Source organism: Thunnus thynnus, chromosome 4 (assembly GCF_963924715.1).
Source record: "Thunnus thynnus chromosome 4, fThuThy2.1, whole genome shotgun sequence".
NCBI lineage: Eukaryota > Metazoa > Chordata > Actinopteri > Scombriformes > Scombridae > Thunnus > Thunnus thynnus.
In genome coordinates, this window is record NC_089520.1 from 12,648,475 (window position 1) to 12,669,191 (window position 20,717).

The 20,717-nt window shown below is 40.4% G+C and overlaps 1 protein-coding gene across 3 annotated transcripts; it reads left to right on the top strand.

Annotated features, from left to right (window-relative positions):
- Window positions 1-21: 21 nt before the first annotated feature.
- Window positions 22-20,654, top strand: ppp4r1l (protein phosphatase 4, regulatory subunit 1-like). Of its 3 annotated transcripts, XM_067586760.1 has the most exons (20): window positions 22-146; window positions 3,103-3,147; window positions 3,664-3,793; window positions 6,207-6,313; window positions 6,563-6,705; window positions 6,908-7,054; window positions 7,844-7,951; window positions 9,516-9,581; window positions 9,898-10,056; window positions 10,475-10,599; window positions 11,256-11,758; window positions 11,894-12,192; window positions 12,982-13,068; window positions 13,225-13,410; window positions 14,034-14,195; window positions 14,352-14,452; window positions 14,974-15,094; window positions 16,625-16,759; window positions 17,584-17,725; window positions 18,076-20,654. In XM_067586760.1, exons 1-20 carry the CDS (start codon window positions 140-142, stop codon window positions 18,219-18,221), a joined length of 2,919 nt encoding a protein of 972 aa, XP_067442861.1. In that variant the 5' UTR covers window positions 22-139; the 3' UTR covers window positions 18,222-20,654. The 3 variants fall into 3 exon arrangements, with proteins under 3 accessions (XP_067442861.1, XP_067442860.1, XP_067442862.1); XM_067586759.1 differs by lacking the exon at window positions 22-146 and having other exon boundaries at window positions 3,042-3,147; XM_067586761.1 differs by lacking the exons at window positions 22-146; window positions 6,207-6,313.
- The last annotated feature ends 63 nt before the right edge of the window (window positions 20,655-20,717 follow it).

A 20,717-nucleotide genomic window follows, 5' to 3' on the forward strand; every position in this document is an offset into this window, starting at 1 on the left:
GAATTGCCGTTTAAAAAGATAGCCTGCCCGGTGTTTAGCAGCCTCAGGAAGTACCTTGAGGAAGTAGTTTGAGTGACAGCTGTGCGGCGGTGACAGCCCACACGGGACGGCAGCCCGCAGAGCCGAGCCGACACTCAAGATGGCAGGTAATGGCACTTTTTAAAAAAAATAAAACAGTGTTTTCTTCTTTACTTTGACGCTGTAGTTGTAACTTGTAAAACCTTGCGTTATGATCTTCAGTGTAGAAACAGTTGGAGTAGCGGCTGATTCCTTCTTTACTGCATTTGTGGTGTTATTAAGCTAAGAAGAGCCAAGTCAAGCGAAAGGGCTGAACAAGCCGTGTTAGCAAACTTAGCACTACTAGCCTGCCAGCGAGCTAACAAAAGCTACTCAGGGGTGTCGAAATGAGTGAGTTTGAAGCTACATTTAAACGTATAACCACTCAGTGCGTGTGGGTGATTTTTTAAATTTACACCTGTCTCCTGTAGTTGGATACTTTAGCATAACTGTAGCCGTGTTTATCATCGAACTGTTGTCATAGCAAAGGCTAGCGAGTTGACCTAGCTAACGTTAGCCTAGTTGCTAAAGTCATTTCCAGCCATAAGCTGACCAAATCCTCCTTTATACCACAACAAAGGGCAGATGTTGTTCTTTGCCAGCATGATTTAGGGGGTGTCGCAAACAAACAACCCTAACGGTGCTTACTCCCCACACACGAAACACACGGATTTAATGCATCTTTTCGAGATTGAGTTGTTTTTATATTTGGAGCCCAGCTGTAAACACTGGCATTAGCCGTCCCACCACATGCTTCACGTTATGGGACTTCTTTTGACGACCCTGCTCACAGTTATAAATCTAAACCTACGGTTGAGTGGTAACTCATGGCAAAAATAACCATGATTATAAAGTCTTCTGGCAGTGTCAGTATGTATTGCTATCATACAAATATCTATATAGCTAAAGAACATTACCTCTTAACGTGTCTCACGCTTGTCCATCATATTGGACTGCAACAACGGTAACAAGAAGCTGGACTTGATGTGTTATTTTTAACCAACTAGTTCAGAAATTATTCTGGGAGAATTCTGATTTAGCCACTAGCCTTGTAGTTTTAATTTAGACAACAAAATTGTCTAAATGACCCAACGCATTCTTCAATGTGAATAAGACAAGATAAGACAAAATGTAATAGAAAATAGATGCAGGGAAGTGTCACTTAGCAGAAATACAAGAACAAATGCACAGAATAGATAAGTAACCCCAAAAAACTAGGATGCTCTATACATTTTGTGTATCTACTATATACAATATGAAGCATGAAAAAACAAAAACCAAAGGTATTTAAACACTGTACCACCAATCAGCCGATTATTTTCTCAAGTAATTGGTCTATAAAACATGAAAACGCTACATTATATTTTCCTAGACTCCAGGGTGTCTATAAATGTTTTGTCCTACCAACAATTCAAAAGTATAAATATATTCAAGTCTGTCACAGAAGAGTAGCCTAATTAAACCAGAAAATGTTCACATCTGGGAAGCTGGAAATGATTTTTTTTTTACTTAATTTTACTTAATACAGTTATGTGGAGCAATTTCTTGTCCAGCTGTAAACACTGGCATTAGCCGTCCCACCACATGCTTCTCTTTATGGGACTTCTTTTGACGACCCTGCTCACAGTTATTGTGATAAATCTATAGTTGAGTGGTAACTTATGGTAAAAATAACCATGATTATTAAGTCCTCTGGCAGTGTCAGTACGTATCGCTATTACACAAATATCTGTACACCCAAAGAATGTCACCTCTTTACATGTTTCCTGCTTTGATGCTATATACATTTTGAGGATCTATATACGAGATGAAGCATGAAAAAAAAAAAAAAAAAAAAGGTACTCAACACTGTCTACACACCAATCAGCTATTTTCTCAAATAATCGGTCTATAAAACATACAAAAATGGCGAAATAAAAAATATCCATCATACTTTCCTAGACCCCAAAGTGTCTACAAATGTCTTGTTTTGTCCTACCAACAATTCAAAAGTATGAATATAAAGATTTTCAATTTACTGTCACAGAAGAGTGATTACACCACAAAATATTCACATCTGGGAAGCTGGAAGCAATTTTTTTTTGGCCCTTTTTTGATTAATTTTTCTTAATAGAGTTATGTGGAGCACATTCTTGTCCAGCTGTAAACACTGGCATTAGCCGTCCCACCACATGCTTCTCCTTGTGGGACTTCTTTTGACGACCCTGCTCACAGTTATTGTGATAAATCTATAGTTGAGTGGTAACTTATGGCAAAAATAACCATGATTATAAAGTCTTCTTGCAGTGTCAGTACGTATCGCTATCACACAAATATCTGTACAGCCAAAGAACATCACCTCTTAACGTGTTTCATGCTTGTCCATCATATTGGGCTGCACCAAGGTAACAAGAAGCTGGACTTGATGTGTTATTTTTAACCAACTAGTTCAGAAATTATTCTGGGAGAATTCTGATTTGGCTACTCGCCTTGTAGCGTTTATCAATTGATAAATCGACTAATCATTTCAGCTCTAGTTCAGTCAAGCTGTTTGTGATTTAACCTAGAGGAATGTTGAAAACAAGAGAAAAAGCACCCACCCACTGGAATCAGGTGTGCTATAAACTTTAATTAGCAATGTTTCTGTCGTCCTCAGGCAAATACCCACATGAAGGAAACAAAAGAGATAAATACCAACATGACTAGTGAGATTATCACTTGATTAAAATGCATTTTTTTTGGGATCCAGCACCTATCACACTGACATGTTGCAGATGTGTACACAACTATTCTAGGTTATTGACAGAAAGTCAACCCCGTCACGTGTTTTAAAAATCAACTTAATGTCTTCCTCTTACATATCACAAAGTGATTAATCAGCAAGTTATTTATTGTCAGTCTTATTAAAGAAGACTTTGTCCCTTCTTAGTAATTCTCAACCTTTAAACCTGCCAAACCAGAACTCCTTTCATTTTGTAGCGGGTGGGGGGTGGTATATAGAGGGATGGTATGTTGATGACATGTTTGCCACTACAGATTCACCCTCTAATTGTCTTATCCTCGCAGGTCTATCTTTATACTTTGAAGATGGCCATGATGATCTGGATGACTGTGAGTACTCCGGTTATTTAAATTTCTTAACAAAAGCACGTTTAAAAATACCTCGATTTTAAGGATTAATTTCTTCCATAGATGTGGAACTTTGTTTTCCTTTCCTTCCGCAGGGAGGTATACGGAAGTGTCATCTTTCTAGGCAACCCCATTCACCCATGTGAAATTTAAAGCTGTCAACAGTATTTCAGGGTGTACGCCACGCTATTATTAGCAGTTATACAGACCGGCAGTCCCTGTTGTATGCATTAGCCAGGTCGATGAAACAACATTTAGATCCAATTGCAAAGCCAGTGTGTATTTATGGTTGGAACGTTAAAAGGAATAATCCGTTAGACTTGAGCCTTTCTGCTTTATTCACACATTGGAGGTTCTTTGTTTAGCCTGACTTACGATCACTGTAGCTACTATGAGCATTTATGTCTTCATTTAAGTATTGTCTTTTCATAGGTAGCGTATGTCCGATGTGGTTCCCGGTTGTGTGAGTGTAAAATTAACTTTCTTTCCTTCCTGCAGTTGGATTCGATGACTACGGTTCAGAGTGCGACGGCATCCGCATCACAGCCTTCCTAGACGCAGGACAAGACAACCTCACTCCTCTCGGGAGGCTAGAGAAGTATGCCTTCAGTGAGAATGTCTTCAACAGGTATGTGGAGCCTCATGATCTGGCTGTTAACCCAACTCTCCAAAAAAAAAAAAAAAAAGATACAAAATGCTAAATATCAGACAATGAGATGTTCATTATTGGCGCAGTGGAAGGTGCTCAAGGCTAACCAGAATAAAGTAGTTTTCAGGCGTGTGAGGATATATTGTTAAAATAGACGGTGTGCTTTAAACCCACAGCAGTGTGCATTGTAGGGTAGAAAACATTGCATTTTTTTTGTCACATTGTAGTTTGACCTTCTAAAGCTTTGACCAAAACTCTGATTAGTCTTCATTAGTATTGTCTACTGCTATACAGATGTTGAGACAAAATGACTGTAAAAGGCTGCTACATCATCTCATTTTATGGTGGACGTAGGGTAATGATGTTATTTTATCATGCTGTGATAGAGAATATATTACGTTACCGAATCTCAGCTTGGTTTGGTAACATATCATTTAAGTTAAAATCACAGATAAACAGACTGGTCCACACAGCGATGAAAGCGATGGGGGTGAGGGAGCATCCCTCCCTCCAAACACTCTTTGAGATGACTATATTTAAACTTGGAAAATCATCGCTGACCCCTCTCATATCCTGTATTCAGAATACAAACTGCTCCCATCAGGTAGACGCTACAGGTTTCCAAATAAATACAGGAAAAGATTCCTGAATAGGTATAAAAGTCTTTCATCCTTCTATCAGTGAATCTCCTAAACTCAGGACGTAAGGAGGGTGTGAAACGAGGGGCTGTGTTGCACGTAATTGAATGAACTCTGTGTCTGCACTTGTTTGTGCCGTGCACTTAATGTCTGTTACTGCACTATAATTGTATGTACTTTTTTCATGTGGCAGCCTTTTATGTCCGAGACCAATTTCCCTAGGGACAAATAAAGTAATTTTGAGGATGGAAATTAAAGCTTTCTCTCTCTCTCAGATTGAACAAGTTCCAAACTCTAAATTACATGTTACAAAAAAGCAAAAAAATAAAGTAATTAAGTCATACTGTACTTTATATCAAGCCTCCCATTTTCTTTCTGACCGTGGTCACTGATGTGGATAAATTTTAAATGCATCGCTTTCTCCATTTTGGCCATGTAACCACACTAAACCCACTTCTTTGTCTGTGATCACTTATTTGTATTTGAACTTTAATATACATAAACTGTATAACTATGTGATTCCTTGGTGCGTCTGGTATCTGAAGGAACGGAAATCATAATGAAAACTATGTTTGACATGTAAACTGATTTAAGATGTATCTGCAGCAATGTAGACATGGCCTCATGTTGTGTTTAAAGCATCGTGTCATCCCTGGTGTGTCTTTAGCAACGAGGAAACATGAACTTAGTAACGAGGAAACATCTGGACCTTAGTTGAACTAAGTAGCAAGGAAACATCTGGCAAATGGCACAGAGGTGTCACTTCTTGCAGAAAATTTGATTAAAAGATGTCGCTAGATATTCATATGAACTCTTGATTTTAATTTTAAACTATACCAGAAATTGTTCAGCAATGATTTAGCTTTTTTTTCACCAAATCAAGTTTATTTTTGTTCTGTTAATTATGTAAATTTTGTACCATTATAGATGTATTACTTAAACTGTTACAAAAGAAACCTTGGTTTGGTCACCCAGTGTTCACTGAGGGGAAGGAAACCATTGCTAAAAAAGTGTTGCGTTGTCAGAAAAGCAATGACATAATGTTTCACATTGATATATTGTTGTTATTTTACCTCCTTTTGTTCATTCATCAGTGTATGAATTGTTTTGAATTATGGCTAAATTGTATCAAAAATCCCACATTTTTAAATTGAGATGTGAGATTTACATCACAAGTCAGATCTCAAGTCATCTCTAGATGTGTTTTTTTTTTTTTTTTTTTTTTTTTTCATAGTTATCTGGACGAGTGTCTGCATTCCTGTGTATTTACTAATCACATACCTGCGCTAACTCTATAGTGCAGGAATGCCAAGAGACTTAAAAGTTGAGCCATGGGTGGATGGTGTCTGTCTGAACATGGCATTAGTTACACAATAGTAGTCCCACTTTATTATTGGTTGAAAAGTTTTTTTGTTTTGCTTATGTTTTTATATTTTATGTGTGTTTTTTTTTAATGTGGCCTTAATGTCAAAGCGTATTTAAAGTCCTCATGATATACTTTTTTGTTTGAAACAAAGCGCCTCCACAAACATTTACATACTGCTCTGCTGTCTCCACACAAACACGTTTAGTTCCTGTCTTCATGCTTTTCATGCTCAGCTTCACATGGTTTGAGCCTTCCTGTCATTTCTGAAAACATAACGTGTGTAATGGACTCAACAGCTCCGTCAGTGCTGTGAGTTACGCTGTGTGCTCTCAGCACTCGTAGGTATTGGCAGGCAGTCTACTAACTCGACACTCCTGTTGCTTTCTAGGCAGATCGTGGCTCGTGGCCTGCTTGATGTGCTTCGCGAGTTCAGTGATAATGAAAATGACTTTATCAGTGTCATGGAGACAGTTGCCAGAATGTCAGAAGATGGAGGTAGATGCTTTTTTTTTTTTTTAATCTTCTTGTTTTCTGTTTAGTTGGTATGTCTCTAGATATTTCTACCATGACCTAAACTCCGGTTTAGTATTTGCATAAACTGTTTCTTCCCTTTTTTATGTTTTTTTTTTTTTTTTGTTGGTGTTGTTGTTATTTTTCAAATTAAAGTAATTAAGTACATTGTTGCATCGCCTACATTATTTTATTGTAACGCACCCATGAGCTCATACTTTGATGTTTACTCAGAGCCCACAGTGCGAGCCGAACTGATGGAGCAGGTCCCCAACATCGCCATGTTTTTACATGAGAGTCGGCCCAACTTCCCAGCCGCTTTCTCAAGATACTTGGTACCAATTGTAGTCCGGTATCTCACTGATCCAAATAACCAGGTGGGTTTCCAATTTTCAGTTTTCTTGATGACTTTTACAACGATTTGATAAGAGTAGCAAGCCTTGTTTTTTTTGTTTCTGTACTATCAATAAGTGTCCAGTCTCTTCTTAGCTTTTAAGAAAAGGGAACAAACAAATAAACTTATCACACCAGGTTTTTTTTAAAACTGGTTTTAAACTCCCCCCCCTGCATCTTTTCTAGGTGCGGAAGACCAGCCAGGCGGCGCTGCTCGTTCTGTTGGAGCAGGGCCTCATCTCTAAGGCTGATATGGAGACCAAAGTTTGTCCAGTTCTGCTCGACCTCACAGAACCCAGCAGTGACGACGACTATAAAATCGAGGCAGTAGCTGTAAGAAAATCCTTTTATATTATGAGTGCATATTTTTAAAATGCTTCATATTTAATTAAAAAAAGTCTCTGATGTTCGTTACCACGGGCTTAGACTTGAATGCAACATAGCTAAAAGTCACATGGTACGAGACAAACTGCCTTTAAGCTGCATGTATATTTGATGGCTCAACTATTAAATCTGCACAAGTTCATTGCAGGTCGACGGGCACAGAGCCTTTCTTTTATTGCTTAATTGTGTTCAGTTAGTGGCTTTATCTAATTCAGTCACCAAATAGAGAACAGCGTGGTTGTTGTTTTGTTTTGTTTTTTCATAGGATGAGATTGATACCAGCAGAGATTGTTTTTGAACTTTATAAACTTCTCATGAGTTATTGAACTGTCAAAGTTTAAAAACTGCATTTGTTAAACAGATTTTAATTTAAACTAAAATCCGTAAATAAATTTAAATGAATGTAATTTTTAATCTAAATTTAGTGTAAAGTTTTGATGTTCAATATGATTATTTATATTTTATGGTATTTATATTGTATTAAGGAGCTATTTACTAATTCAGTTCAGGTCCAGCATCCTGAAACCCACATTACCTCAAACTTACACACACACACACTTCCTCTTTCCCCTCTCCACTCTTAATACCTTGATTGTTTCTCCTTCAGCGGCACATTTGTTAAAGCTTTGTGTAAAGGCTTCATGTTCTAGTTGTTATTCTTCAGGGAAGAGTAACTCTGAAACGTCAGCATGACCCGAGTAAAGGCACTAAACGTTCTCCGCATGTCTCCTCTCACAGATCATGTGTAAAGTCGTCACCATGTTGAGCAAAGACACAGTGGAGCATCTATTGCTGCCACGCTTCTGTGACCTGTGCAGTGATAGTAGACTCTTCCAAGTCCGAAAGGTAACAACCTCCAAACCTTCTTCATCGAGCTCAAGAGACTTTAAAAAGCCTGATTTTTTAGGTTTATGAATCTACCAGACTTTTAGACTCCATTCACAAACGAGCAAACAATTATTTGATCTAGAGTTAAATTGTGTTTGGGGTGTAAAAGGATAAATTCAATAACTCTGCGAGTCAGCCTTAATTCTGTTTTGCGCATCAACTTAGCCTACACTACGCTGTTGTTTTCTGTGTGGAATGTTAATTCCTCAGCGTAACCGGTGCCAGTTGGAGAACGGTATTTAGGAGTTGCAAAGATGGTTAAACATTATGATTTTTTTATTTTTTTATTTTTTTTTAGCTCTTCATGATCCTTCTTCTCTCCTAAACCACTAAATTTTGTAGTTAATGAAAGGACCCCAAAATAAAAAGTGTCTTAGGATTAATGCCTCAATGAAAGATACACATCCTTGCTCCATATAATCAGAACTCCAGTATAACTTCAAATTGTAAAATTGAGGTGAAAGCTGTAAGAAATGACAGCGTATATATTTGTTAATTCAGATTTACAAATCACAGTAATATAATATCCATAATCACCACCTGTTTTTTATTGTCTTTTAATTTATTGCATTTCTGATCCAGATAGAGACAGAGCGTAATTAGGTCCCGCCCAGCCCGGAGGGGACAACAATTGATCTCTCTCCATTGACTTTATATTGAGTGAAGGTGCCTCCTTGTTACTTCTGTCTGCTAGCAAACAGAAAAACGGCTAAAAGCTGCTGTGTGGTGGTGGGACGCACTGCCAACAGGGCAAAGAACCCAGAACTAAGTTATTATGAGCTGCCGAACCGAAAAACCTTTAAGAAGACAAAAGTGGGTAACAGAGACAGACCCAACCTGAGCTGCACGGACAGCCTGCAGCTCAAAAACCTCGGTAGAAATTACATGTATACACGGACACGCTGCTAGTCACAGAGAACACACATGAAAGTAAAAACAGAACAGCTGTTTAACTGAAAGGTACGCAGTGTTTGTAATACATGTTTAAATCAAAGAATACCTAACTGGCATTCAACTGACATGCTAACTGTAAAAAGAGCCCGAATGGGAAACGATCACTGATGTCTGTGTGTGTTTACTCTACAGTTGTGCTACTGTCACTGTAGACGTGATATCGGCCCTCGCATTCATGTGTTGCATCTTAATGTAACGGGTTTCAGCATATGCTATAAATGACCTTTTCCTCTCTGGTAGACATAGGGTGCTAAAATAATCCTTTGACATGCTGAAATCTAATGGTTTTTAATTAGCTACAGACATTTCGTTAGCGTTTCAGCCTTTGGTTGCATATTATGGCGCCGATTGTTTCCCCCTCCGGTGGGCGTGTATTCAGAATACGACGCGTTGCGCTCTGTCTCTATGCCAGAGTGGGAGGGGTGTTTCCCTTCGATATAAAAATTAAATCAGCCAGGACATGTATGTAAAACAAAAAAAAATGATGTTACAAAATAAGAATGATTTGTTATGTATTTATCTTTTTTCCCTACATTGTCCATTTTTATCATTATATTATTTATTACAGGTCTGTGCAGCAAATTTCGGAGAGTTTTGTTCTATTGTGGGTCAGGAGGCCACAGAAAAACTACTGGTAAGAGCTCTTAGACTCCTTTTTCTTGATAGCAAATTCCAAAACTAAAACCCTTTTTTTTTTTTTTTACATATGCATTATTTAAAATGATGGTGTCCTTTTCCTGAGTCTTATAAAATCACATCCTTTGCTTCAGGTTAACTGTGTTTGCTTGCAGCCAAGTCAAACAGCTGCCACGTAACCTCACTGTATATCACATTTTACTTTTCCATCCATAAGTCAATAGTTTCTTTGCACCCTGCTGTTGACAGTTCACCGTTCAAACACTCAATGTTAGTTTTAACTTACACCGACTCTGTTTTTACTTTTAACCTAGATGCCCAAGTTCTTCGATCTGTGCTCAGACAGCCTGTGGGGCATCAGGAAAGCCTGTGCTGAGTGCTTCATGATGGTCTCAAACTCCACCTCTCCAGAGGTGCGACGTGCAAAATTGTCCCCCCTGTTCATCAGCCTCATCAGTGACCAGTCCCGTTGGGTAAGACACACAAACACACTGCGTTAACAACTTAATGCAAATGAGCGCACATGGATTACAAGCACATTTATATGTAACTTCCTCTGCACTCTGATGAAATTGGGTTACTTGTTGCTTAGATCTGGATCTAGAAAATATATTTTCCTCACCACCGTATGCAGCTTCTTGTTACTGATTTTGTCTATACAGTTCAGTGAAATGTGTATCTATGATTGTGCAGAGAGACGAGCATGAGTGAACATGTCTGTGTGTGCAGACACCCAGTGCAGTATAAACAGAACTGCATGTGTTTGTACTATTTCAGACTACACTTGGGCTTAAAATGGTACCCCATACAAATATTCCTGTTCATGAATAGGTTAAGACCCCAACCAGGTGTAGATACAATTTAACAGATTCTTTTCTCTTCCGCTTTTAGGTGCGCCAGGCTGCCTTTCAGTCTCTGGGACGTTTCATCTCCACCTTTGCCAATCCCTCCAGCACAGGCCTTCACTTCAGAGAGGACGGCGCACTACTAGAGGTTCCTAGGTGTACATCAGACAGGTAAGACCACGTGGTGACTGACCTTCATCACCTCTGCACCAGCATTTGTTTACAGGTGTTGGCTGACTTCAGTCTATTCAAGTAATATACATGTTTGATCACGCAGAAGTCATTATAAAGATATGCTGGTGTGGCACAGCACGAATATGAGTTTGTGTTGGTACAGGCACAAACACAGCTCGATGTGTTGCATCATCGCCCCACTGAATCGTGATCAAAACTTCAGCGGGTGTGATCAGGACAGACCAGTTTGTGAAGTTTAGTTTTTCCTTTTTTTTTTTTTTTTTAAAGGGATATCCGCAGTAGTAGAAATGGGTAAATGAAAGGGATTCAGATGTGTTCAGATGTGTCTTCTCTGAATCTTTTTCACCAGAAAGTTGTTTTTCCTAATAGAGATGTAGAGTTGGAAATGCATATTTCAATTAAATTTACACTTTGACCAATATAGAATTGGGGTTTAAGGTTTGTTTCTGTTCAAAACTCTACAATGCTGAGCTCAGATGCTGGTGAAAAAATAAAAAAAAATGGCTTTGTCTAGTTCCTATCTTTTACATGACACTAATGACCAGATGCAGTATACCCTTTCTCCTGCCTTGGACACAATTATGTCTGGAAGTTTTAAGCATTCATATACATTTTGTTAATCTCAATTTCAGCGACTGCTCCCTAAACTCCCTGAACTGCTCCGATATTAGTGGCTGCCACACAGAAAGAACCATCACTCACACGCCTCCCAATCAAGACGGCCGTGCCACACCATCCCCAGAGCACGTGTCGACAGGGGACGGCGAGGAAATGCACAACTATGACGACAACCACACTTCCGTTCACGGAGTGATGCACGACGGCTTCACCCACAGCATCCCAAACCGCAACAACAGCCCTAAGACCACAAACAACGCTAAGAACACAAAAGAAATGGAGCAAACAGACGAGAACTTTAATTCTTTCCATTATTGGAGGTCTCCTTTACCAGACATCAGTGGGGAACTGGAGATGCTAAGTTGTCACACAACAGAGGAAAAGAAAGAGGAGAAGGAGGAGGAACCTGAAGACAATTGTCCTGATTCCAAGTCCAGCCCCGGTCAAACTACCAGCGACCAGATCCAGAAGGTCTTGGACTGTTTGCAACCGCACATTGATGACCCCGATGTACAAGGTGAGTATACAGAGCCAGAATATGTATGATTAACTGTAGACACGCAGCACTCCCCTTGGCATCATTTGTGATAATTAGCTGTTGTCGTGTATTTATTCATGTTAAATGAGCCGCACATGTGCAATTTTCCTCCAGCTCAAGTCCAGGTATTGTCAGCAGCTCTAAAGGCAGCCCAGCTCGACAGCCCAGGAGACGACAGCCTGACAGAAACCCAGCTAGCGATGGAACCCGAGAGCAACACCGAGAGCCCGGTCGTGGAGAGAAAATCCGTGGAGGTGCAGTCAGAGAGTGAAGAGACTCCCGCAGAAGAGGAGCAAACGATGGAAACCCCCTCAGCCCTGGAGTCGTGCCCCGTCCAGGAGCAAGGGGACGAGGAGACGCAGACGGAGCCCTTGGAGGATCAGCAAGAGTCTCCTCCTGACTCCCCTGTTCTAGTACGAGACTATACGGATAATATTATCATTGTATATGTGACAGATATACTCAGTAATTACATTATTCTGGACTTAAGCTGGATTTATACTTGATACAAGAGGTTAACAGTGATTCTGATGATGTCCACAGCACAAGTTTTATATATTTAGAGTGCCGTATCGGGCTTTAATTGTATTTCCCCCTAGCACATTCTTGCATTTACTTAGCGATATAGGCTGACGAAGGGCTGCACACATACTTGTAGAATAGGAGTTACATCCTGACCTCATCACAGAATATGAGACTGCTGCTGTGTAGTCGCAGAGTTGAACAATTTCATCCACTGTGATCGAGAGCGGCAAGCAGAAGATCAGCAGTTTAGAAAGCTTTGCTAGATGTGTGTTACTGAAATAACGATGATAGTAAATTAACCCGGTTAACAAACAGAAAAGTGACCTTGAAAAGGAAAAGATCGCTGAATGTTTCTTCAACTTCCTCAATGTTTTCCTCACTATTGGCAATCTCTACTGGCATCAGAAACTTCTAGGAGAGAAGATGAGCCCAAGATAACTAATCACAGTTCTTGTGGTCCCCGCAAGGTATCTCTGTATCTGCTATGCCCCTAACATGTAGTTACATTTTTGAGACTGTAGCCTACAATAACGCGCAACTATAAATCCAGCTTTCGGGCAGGTTTTGTGCATCTATTGAGAATTAAGAAAAGAGTGACAAAAAGGTTTTAAACTCTTAAATTGGATACTGTGCTTGTTTGTTTCCTAATGGTGTGTGGATGTTTGTATTTTCCTCAGGAATCTGAACTAATTGAAAGTGTGGAGGAAGAGGGAAAGGAAGAGTCTGCTAACAGCCCACTGTCTGATGATAAGCCTAAGATCCAGGTGAGTCAGCGTTACCATCATACATCCTGGAAATATCGATCCGCTCCTTCGGTTGATATCGATTGAAACAGACATGGATTATTAAATACCCTCGCACCGTGCATCCCCCGTTCCTCCTTGACCATCAGACTCTTTAATCTCTCACTCCGTCTCCAGAACGTCATCCCTCAGCAGCTGTTGGATCAGTACCTCTCTATGACGGACCCGGCTCGGGCTCAGACGGTGGATACAGAGATAGCCAAACACTGTGCCTTCAGCCTGCCAGGGGTGGCGCTCACTCTGGGCCGACAGAACTGGCACTGCCTCAAGGACACGTATGAAACCCTCGCTACTGATGTGCAGGTAGGCAGAGAAACCGGAAACCATGATTGTAATGTGGGATCGGATTTGGTGTTTCATTCTGAAATGAGAGAGACTACATCAATGACAACAGCTGGCTTTGTTTATTTTGTATGTCCCTGGTTTGACTCGGGTCAACACCTTTCTTACAGTAAGGATGCATGCAAATGCATGCAAATGCATTTGTTGAGGATGTCAGCAAGAGAGAGAGAAACGTACAAAGGGAAATGTTACTTCACTTGAAACGGCAGCATTTCCGAGTCACACTGGTGTTCATTACTACATAACAGCACTGAATGTCACACCAATTACTACAGAGTTCAGATAAATTGCATATTTCTCAATAGCTACAATTTCCTTCTTTATCAGTATTTAAAGTAAATCAATGTGGTTGTTTTGCTGTTTAAAATGCATCAAATGCTAAAGAAGGAGAAATAATGAATAAAAAATTACAGTCCTTATCTAAACATACCGAGTGAGCCACATGACATACTGGACTCCTACTTATTCGCATTATTATAAATGTCAGTGGGATTTTGAATGAAGTTTTCTTATTTCTGGAGCAGAACCCGGATGTTCTGGTTTCACTTTATGTTTCATATTTCCTTCTACCTCCCAACTCTCAGTGGAAAGTGCGGCGTACACTGGCTTTCTCCATCCATGAACTGGCAGTCATCCTGGGAGACCAGCTGACAGCGGCCGATCTGGTACCCATCTTCAATGGTTTTCTGAAAGACCTGGATGAGGTCCGCATCGGCGTGCTCAAACACCTCTATGACTTCCTCAAGGTAAGATCATAGATGTATCTGCTGCTGGTCCAAATATGATAACACTGAGAGTGAGGTTATTAAGCATTTTTGATTCATATGAAGCACAAGACTAGTAAGATTTGGTAACACTATATGGCTAAGATGGTTCATGTGCATCTTCTTCTTCTTCTGCAGCTGCTGCATGCTGACAAGAGGAGAGAATATCTGTACCAGCTGCAGGAGTTCATGGTGACGGACAATAGTCGCAACTGGAGGTTCAGATACGAGCTGGCAGAGTGCGTCTTCTTTTCCTCTTCCAGTCAGGATTAAATAGGAAATACTTGCATTTTAGCAGAGTCTCTTATTCAGACCAACATCCAATCAGTGTGGCAGAGCGGATGGCAGTGTTAATATACTATATATATGTAACATATAACCTTCCTCTTCCTGAGTTAGTTGATAAATATTAAATGTGATTTGATTGCTGTTCAGATTAATCAATAGTGGTTACAATTCTGCTTTTGTAAAATTTTATATGGATAAGATATAATTTGGCTAATCTAAACAGTTTATTTCCTTTTTCTATCCATAAGAGGACATTTTGAATTGTGGTTTATTTTATTTTAAATATTAATATTTATTGTGTTATGACTGAAGCACCCTCTCTCTCTCTCTCTCTCTCTCTCTCTCTCTCTCTCTCTCTCTCTCTCTCTCTCTCTCTCTCTCTCTCTCTCTCTCTCTCTCTCTCTCTCTCTCTCTCTCTCTCTCTCTCTCTCTCTCTCTCTCTCTCTCTCTCTCTCTCTTTGTCCCCCTCCAGGCAGTTGATCTTGATCATAGAGTTGTACAGCCACTACGACGTGTATGACTACCTCAGACAGATAGCGCTCACACTCTGCTCTGACAAAGTCTCAGAAGTCAGGTGGATCTCGTACAAACTGGTGAGTTTACGTCACTCAGCTCGTGTTTTTATTGGCGGAGGGAACATGTGGTGAGGAAGTACGCTGGCAGCTTGTGACAGATCACCAGGGTCAGCGAAAGCTCTGGAAAATTTTAAGACAAAAGGGAAATGAGTCCCACTGATTGATGATGTTCAGCGTGTGTTGTGTGTATGTGATAAAGTAACGCTGTGACTCATGGTTGTACTGTGTTTGACCATCTTAACTCGGCTACGGGGACAATGGAGAGGACTTACTGAATCCTCATTTGTTTCGGTATGAGTTTTTCAGTCTGTGCAGCTTTCAGTATTGCTACTAGAGATGCAACGATTATAGGTTTTGATGGTACAATTATAGTCTGAGGAAAAGTCACAGTTTCACAATTATCATGCATTAAGTCATTTCACAATACTACGGATGTGTAAAATCGAGTGAGGGAGCATAAGTCACACACTTTGCCCAGGATTCTGCAACAGTGTGTTGAACTGCAGCAGCACCAGAGGTCGTCTTAGGCTAATAGTGAATATGAAAATGAATTGTCCATGCCAACATGAACTTTGACTGGACATTGCGGTAATGACTTTATTTGATCAACTGTCATCCATACCTATTTTTTAAATTCATTTTTAATCATCTATTTTAATAATTAATCTAATTTTATTTTATGGTATAGCTCTGGAAGTCCTGAGGATCCTAATGTTAAGTTAGGCTCTTACACCTGACATATTTACCTACCATACCTAGCGTTAACTCAACACAGATAGTAGTAGTAGAAGTAACAGAATGTAAACGGTCACACTTGAAGCCCTTGAGGGGATTACATGCTGTTTCGATGAGCGTTCGTTTATAAACGGTGCAATGCTCCTTTTCCTGCTTTGTTGCCATTGGTTTACATTTATCACCCCCTCACAACGCTTCAGTGTCGGGTCCCTCGGCCATTTGCCAGAACACTTCTCGTCTCCTTTAGCTAACGTAGCCTCCCTCAAACATAAATAAGGGGAGTCGCTCTTGTCACACTTTGCGTACCTGAACTTGTTTCAGCACTGCATTTTAAGCTGGTGCACCTGGTTCTGCCTGCAGTCTGCAGGTTGTGCCTATGGACTTCTTTTTAATTGTCTAGTTTTGTTTAATTTTCCTCACAGTACAACCGTTGTTCATAGAAAAATAACGTACCATAACGTCTCTTTTGAGAATGAGAACAGAAACATCAATCAGTCAATCTAATCAGTGTGCTCCAGCACCTTTTGTTTGCCTGCTGTCCTCAAACTGAGAGGCACCTGGTTCAGCTGCTTTTTGTTGGAAGATGCGTGGAGAACCCTGTTTCTATGAGAACACAAACACTCGATGTCGCTGAGCCTTTACAGTTTGAAAACCGTAACGTTTTGCTCATATTTTGTAAAGATTGATTCCAAGGACCTTCACGCAAATGTTGACAAATGTCTAACCAGTTCGAATGCAGATTAACTGCAGCTTTATTTTTACCCTGCACTGAGAAAACCAAATTAAGTGTGTCATTATCCCTTATGTTGTCAGGTTGTAGAGATCCTCCAGAAGCTGTATGCATGTGGGGCTGATGACCTGGGCCTGAACTTCATCAACGAGCTCACCGTCAGGTTCTGCCACTGTCCCAAGTGGGTGGGGCGGCAGGCTTTTGCCTTCATCTGCCAGGTCTGTAGCGCTCATCTCAGCTCCCATCTCTATACCTGTTTTTCAACCGCATAGATAGCCGCACACCTGTTTGATCGCTTGCACATGTGATATTTTTATGCCTCTGCGCTGGCTGGAGGCATTATGTTCTCGGGTTGTCTGAACACAATATCTCAGGAACATCTCGAGGGAATTTCAGGTCACTGTGAACTCACAAAACACGTTTTTGGCCATAACTGAAGAATTCATACGTTGATTATGACAAAGCTTCACACTAATGCAGGATAGGATAAAATGATGAAGTGATTATCTTTTATATCCAAAAGGTGAAAGGTCAGCTTCACTGTGACATCATAATGTTCTGCAAAAAGACTTTTCTGGCCATTACTCAGGAACAGACGGGGAGATTGTGACCATATTTCACATTTGGTTGGACACTGAATTGGTGATTCTAATCTTGGGTGTCCGCTGTGATTTGGTTAAAACTGTGGTCATTTTATTGATTTTATTTTTATTAGTCATATTTTCTGCCATCATAAAATATTGCTTAATGGATACAAACAAAAGACACAGTGGCTGACTGTTAATAAACAGATATGAACGTAACTAACTCCAACTATGTATTACGGTAATAAGATAGTGAAGAAGTCGTCATGCATGAGCCTGTTTTTCAACTTCTCTGTTTAATCAGATGCTTTGTTCTGTTATTAGTATCTTCTGGCTGTTGTGACAGAGGTTTCATCCTCATGAATGCCTCGAGTCACTTCTTCCTGTTTGGCTAGCCGTCTTTCACACCAGCCTGTCCGTGTGACTGCGTGTTTTATGTTTCCTTGTATTTTCTTTAGGCCGTAGTGGAGGAGGACTGTATGCCCATGGAGCAGTTCAGCCAGCACCTCTTGCCCAGCCTGCTCAGCCTCTCCTCAGACCCGGTGGCTAATGTTCGCGTACTAGTGGCCAAGGCTCTACGACAGAGCGTCATGGAGAAAGGTAAACTGCAAATAAACTAAATGACTGAACCAACTTGTCGCTATTTCTGTTTGGACCAAACAAACAAGGTTTAATATGTGAATCTGGGAGTTTTAGAGGTCGTGTTAGGTGGATTTTTTTTACCTTTTGGATTGGCGAACTGTTACCTTGCTTCCAGTCTTTAAGCTAAGCTAAGCAAACCATCCCCTGGCTCTTGCTCCATACTTTGCACAGATGTGATAGTGTTTTCCATCTTCTTGTATTTCCGAAAATGTTGAACTATCCCTTTAACACACGCTTTGCCCTTTTTTTCTCTGACGCACACCTTGTAGCTTTCTCTTTCCACTGACAGTCTTGTGCTTTGTGTACAGCGTACTTCAAGGAGCCGGGCTGTGCCTACTCTGACGAGCTGGAAGAGACCGTGATGGCTCTGCAGTCTGACAAGGACCGGGACGTCCGCTTCTTCGCCAGCCTGGACCCCAACAAAGGCTTGATGGACACGGCTCCCTTGATTTAGCCTCGGCTCCCAACTCCCGTTAACAGCCCACCTGCCTGTCTACCTGTCTGTCTGACTGAGGCACAGTCAGCGTAACCGCAACACCAGCACCTGACCAGATCCCCAACCACTCGCCTGCTGGGCAGACCCGCACCAACGACCACTTGAGAATCATGTCAGATGTTCAGATCACAGTATAAAAACAGTATGAGCATGCTCAAACAACACAAGCCAGTCTCTGGTTGGGCACTACATAACGCACATTGCATCCACAACACAAAACTTACTTCTCAGAGTTTTCAGAAAATGAGCAGGACTCAGACGTCAGCCGCACCACTTTGTGGGAGCTGCCGTATTTTTCGCCTGAACTTTTTCCCCCCTCACCCTCCTCCACACTAACAACATCCACCCAGTCTTTCTCCAATCATAGACTTGTAAAACTACAACGGGCTCTCTTTCTCCAAAGCTAATTGTAAGCTTGATATAAAATTGCTGAATTGATTTTTTTTTTTTTTTTTTTTTTTCTTATTGCTTCTTTTTGTGGATTTCTTAACGAACAAGCGGGCAAGGCCTGCCTGACTCTGATGTGTGCACTAACTCAGGGGGACTCATCTGAACCTAAACAGCATTAGCTTACATGAGAAGCAGCAGCTCCTGGATCCCTGGTGAAAAACTCCAGCTGTCTGAGCAACAGACCAGCCAAACCAAGTAGCTCTGCTGGTGTCTCTCGCCTCATTTCCTCCTAAATGCCTCCGTTGTCTCAGATGTCTTTTTGTCTTCTAAGATTTCCTCTGGGTTACTGTCTTGTTTCCCCTCTACCTTCTCTTATTCACTCTTTTTCCCTCTGCATCTCTCCAACTGGTCTTTCATGGGCCACTGAAACCACTACTACTGCACAGAAGGAACAGTGATTCTGCCACTCAGCGTAACTCTGAATTAAAACCATATCTTGACATTTTTTTTGAAAGAACACCTTAACGAACTGTTTGATCGCTCCCCTTCGACCCCCTCCCACCTCCCCTCCACCCCACCTGTACGTGTCTGTTTACCAAAAATGTGACACAAAGCGTCTCCCAAACGGCAGGAGACTTAATGAAATACCTCTGTTTGGACATGACTGGCCAGTGTGTCGTACATGTAAGAGGGGACATCCACGGTTCAAACAGGCATCCGAATGTCCTCGATTGGTTGATTTTTTTTCTTTTTGAGCGTTCTGTGGTGTTGACTAAAACATCTAATCAAGGGCTCCTGATGATGTGACACAGGGTGACGTTAAACTCAGAGAGAAGAGGAAGGAAGAAAGCAAGCACACTGTTGGATTATGCATGCCCACCTATCCCCCCCCCCCCCACCACATCCCCCCATTCTTCCCCCTTGTGTATAGTCTATTCCAATTCCTTATGGTTGACCTCCTGATATTGAATTACGTGACCACAGTAGCTTTCAGTGGATCTGACTGACCAGTTGTACAGTAGGATATAGGAATGGTTGTGTTACAAGACTGAAAGACAACTGATCATTATTTCCCTGTCTTGGTGGAATGATTTAAGTATGAGGTTTCTCAGATTTTGCAACTCTTTGTACAGCTTAAACCTGTGGAAAAAAACTGTGTGTGTTTATGGAACCAAGGCCAGTTTAGAAGGGTTTTTACCCATCGAGATGTGTGTGTGAATATTGGGAGCAGTCACCAAGTCACTTTTTGTAGTTGTTTGTTTTTCCACTGTTGTAAATGGTAACCCTTTTTTTTTTTTTTTTTGAACATAGACATAACTTGAGAACTTAAGCTGATTGTGGTGTGTGCTGTGCATCTCAAGTCTTTCTTCCTTCGAAAGGAGAGCTCACTGCGGTAATGGCGGTGTCAACTCATCTCGTCTGTCTGCGATTTGTGTCCATCTCATTTTTTATGTAGTAGAACAGTTAATATATACATTTTATGAAAATTATTTTTCTTTTCAATTATGCACCACTGTTCAAAGATTTTATATCCTAACTTTACAAAATTTACAACCTTTGTAATATTCAATGGTTTCTTTTAAAAAGACATTTTATGTAATGTTATTTTTAGTATTCTGTAATTAAAATGATTAAAATTAGAATGTTTTGTTTGTGAGTTTTTTACCAGTGTGTTTCGGTCAGCTCTGATGCAGAAGGGAATGACCTCTTGATTATATGAAATGGTGTCTTTTATCTTTTAATCTGTGTGGTATTGATTGTATATATAAAGTTGTAAGCCAGGTAATATCTGATGTGTATATATTATTTTCCAAAACAAATGACAAAAATAATACAATTGTATTTGAAGATTTTAGCTACAAAATATCCATTTAAAATGTGACACACGTCCCAATATTCCTTTAGAGCTGCGACTGACGGTTACTATCAATTCATCTGCCAATGTTCTTGTTTTATCAATTGATGAATTGTTAGTTCTATAACACGTCAGGAAATGGTGAAGTCCACAACCCAATGATGGAGTTTACTATCATTTAAGACAAAGACACACACAAGTCTTAACAT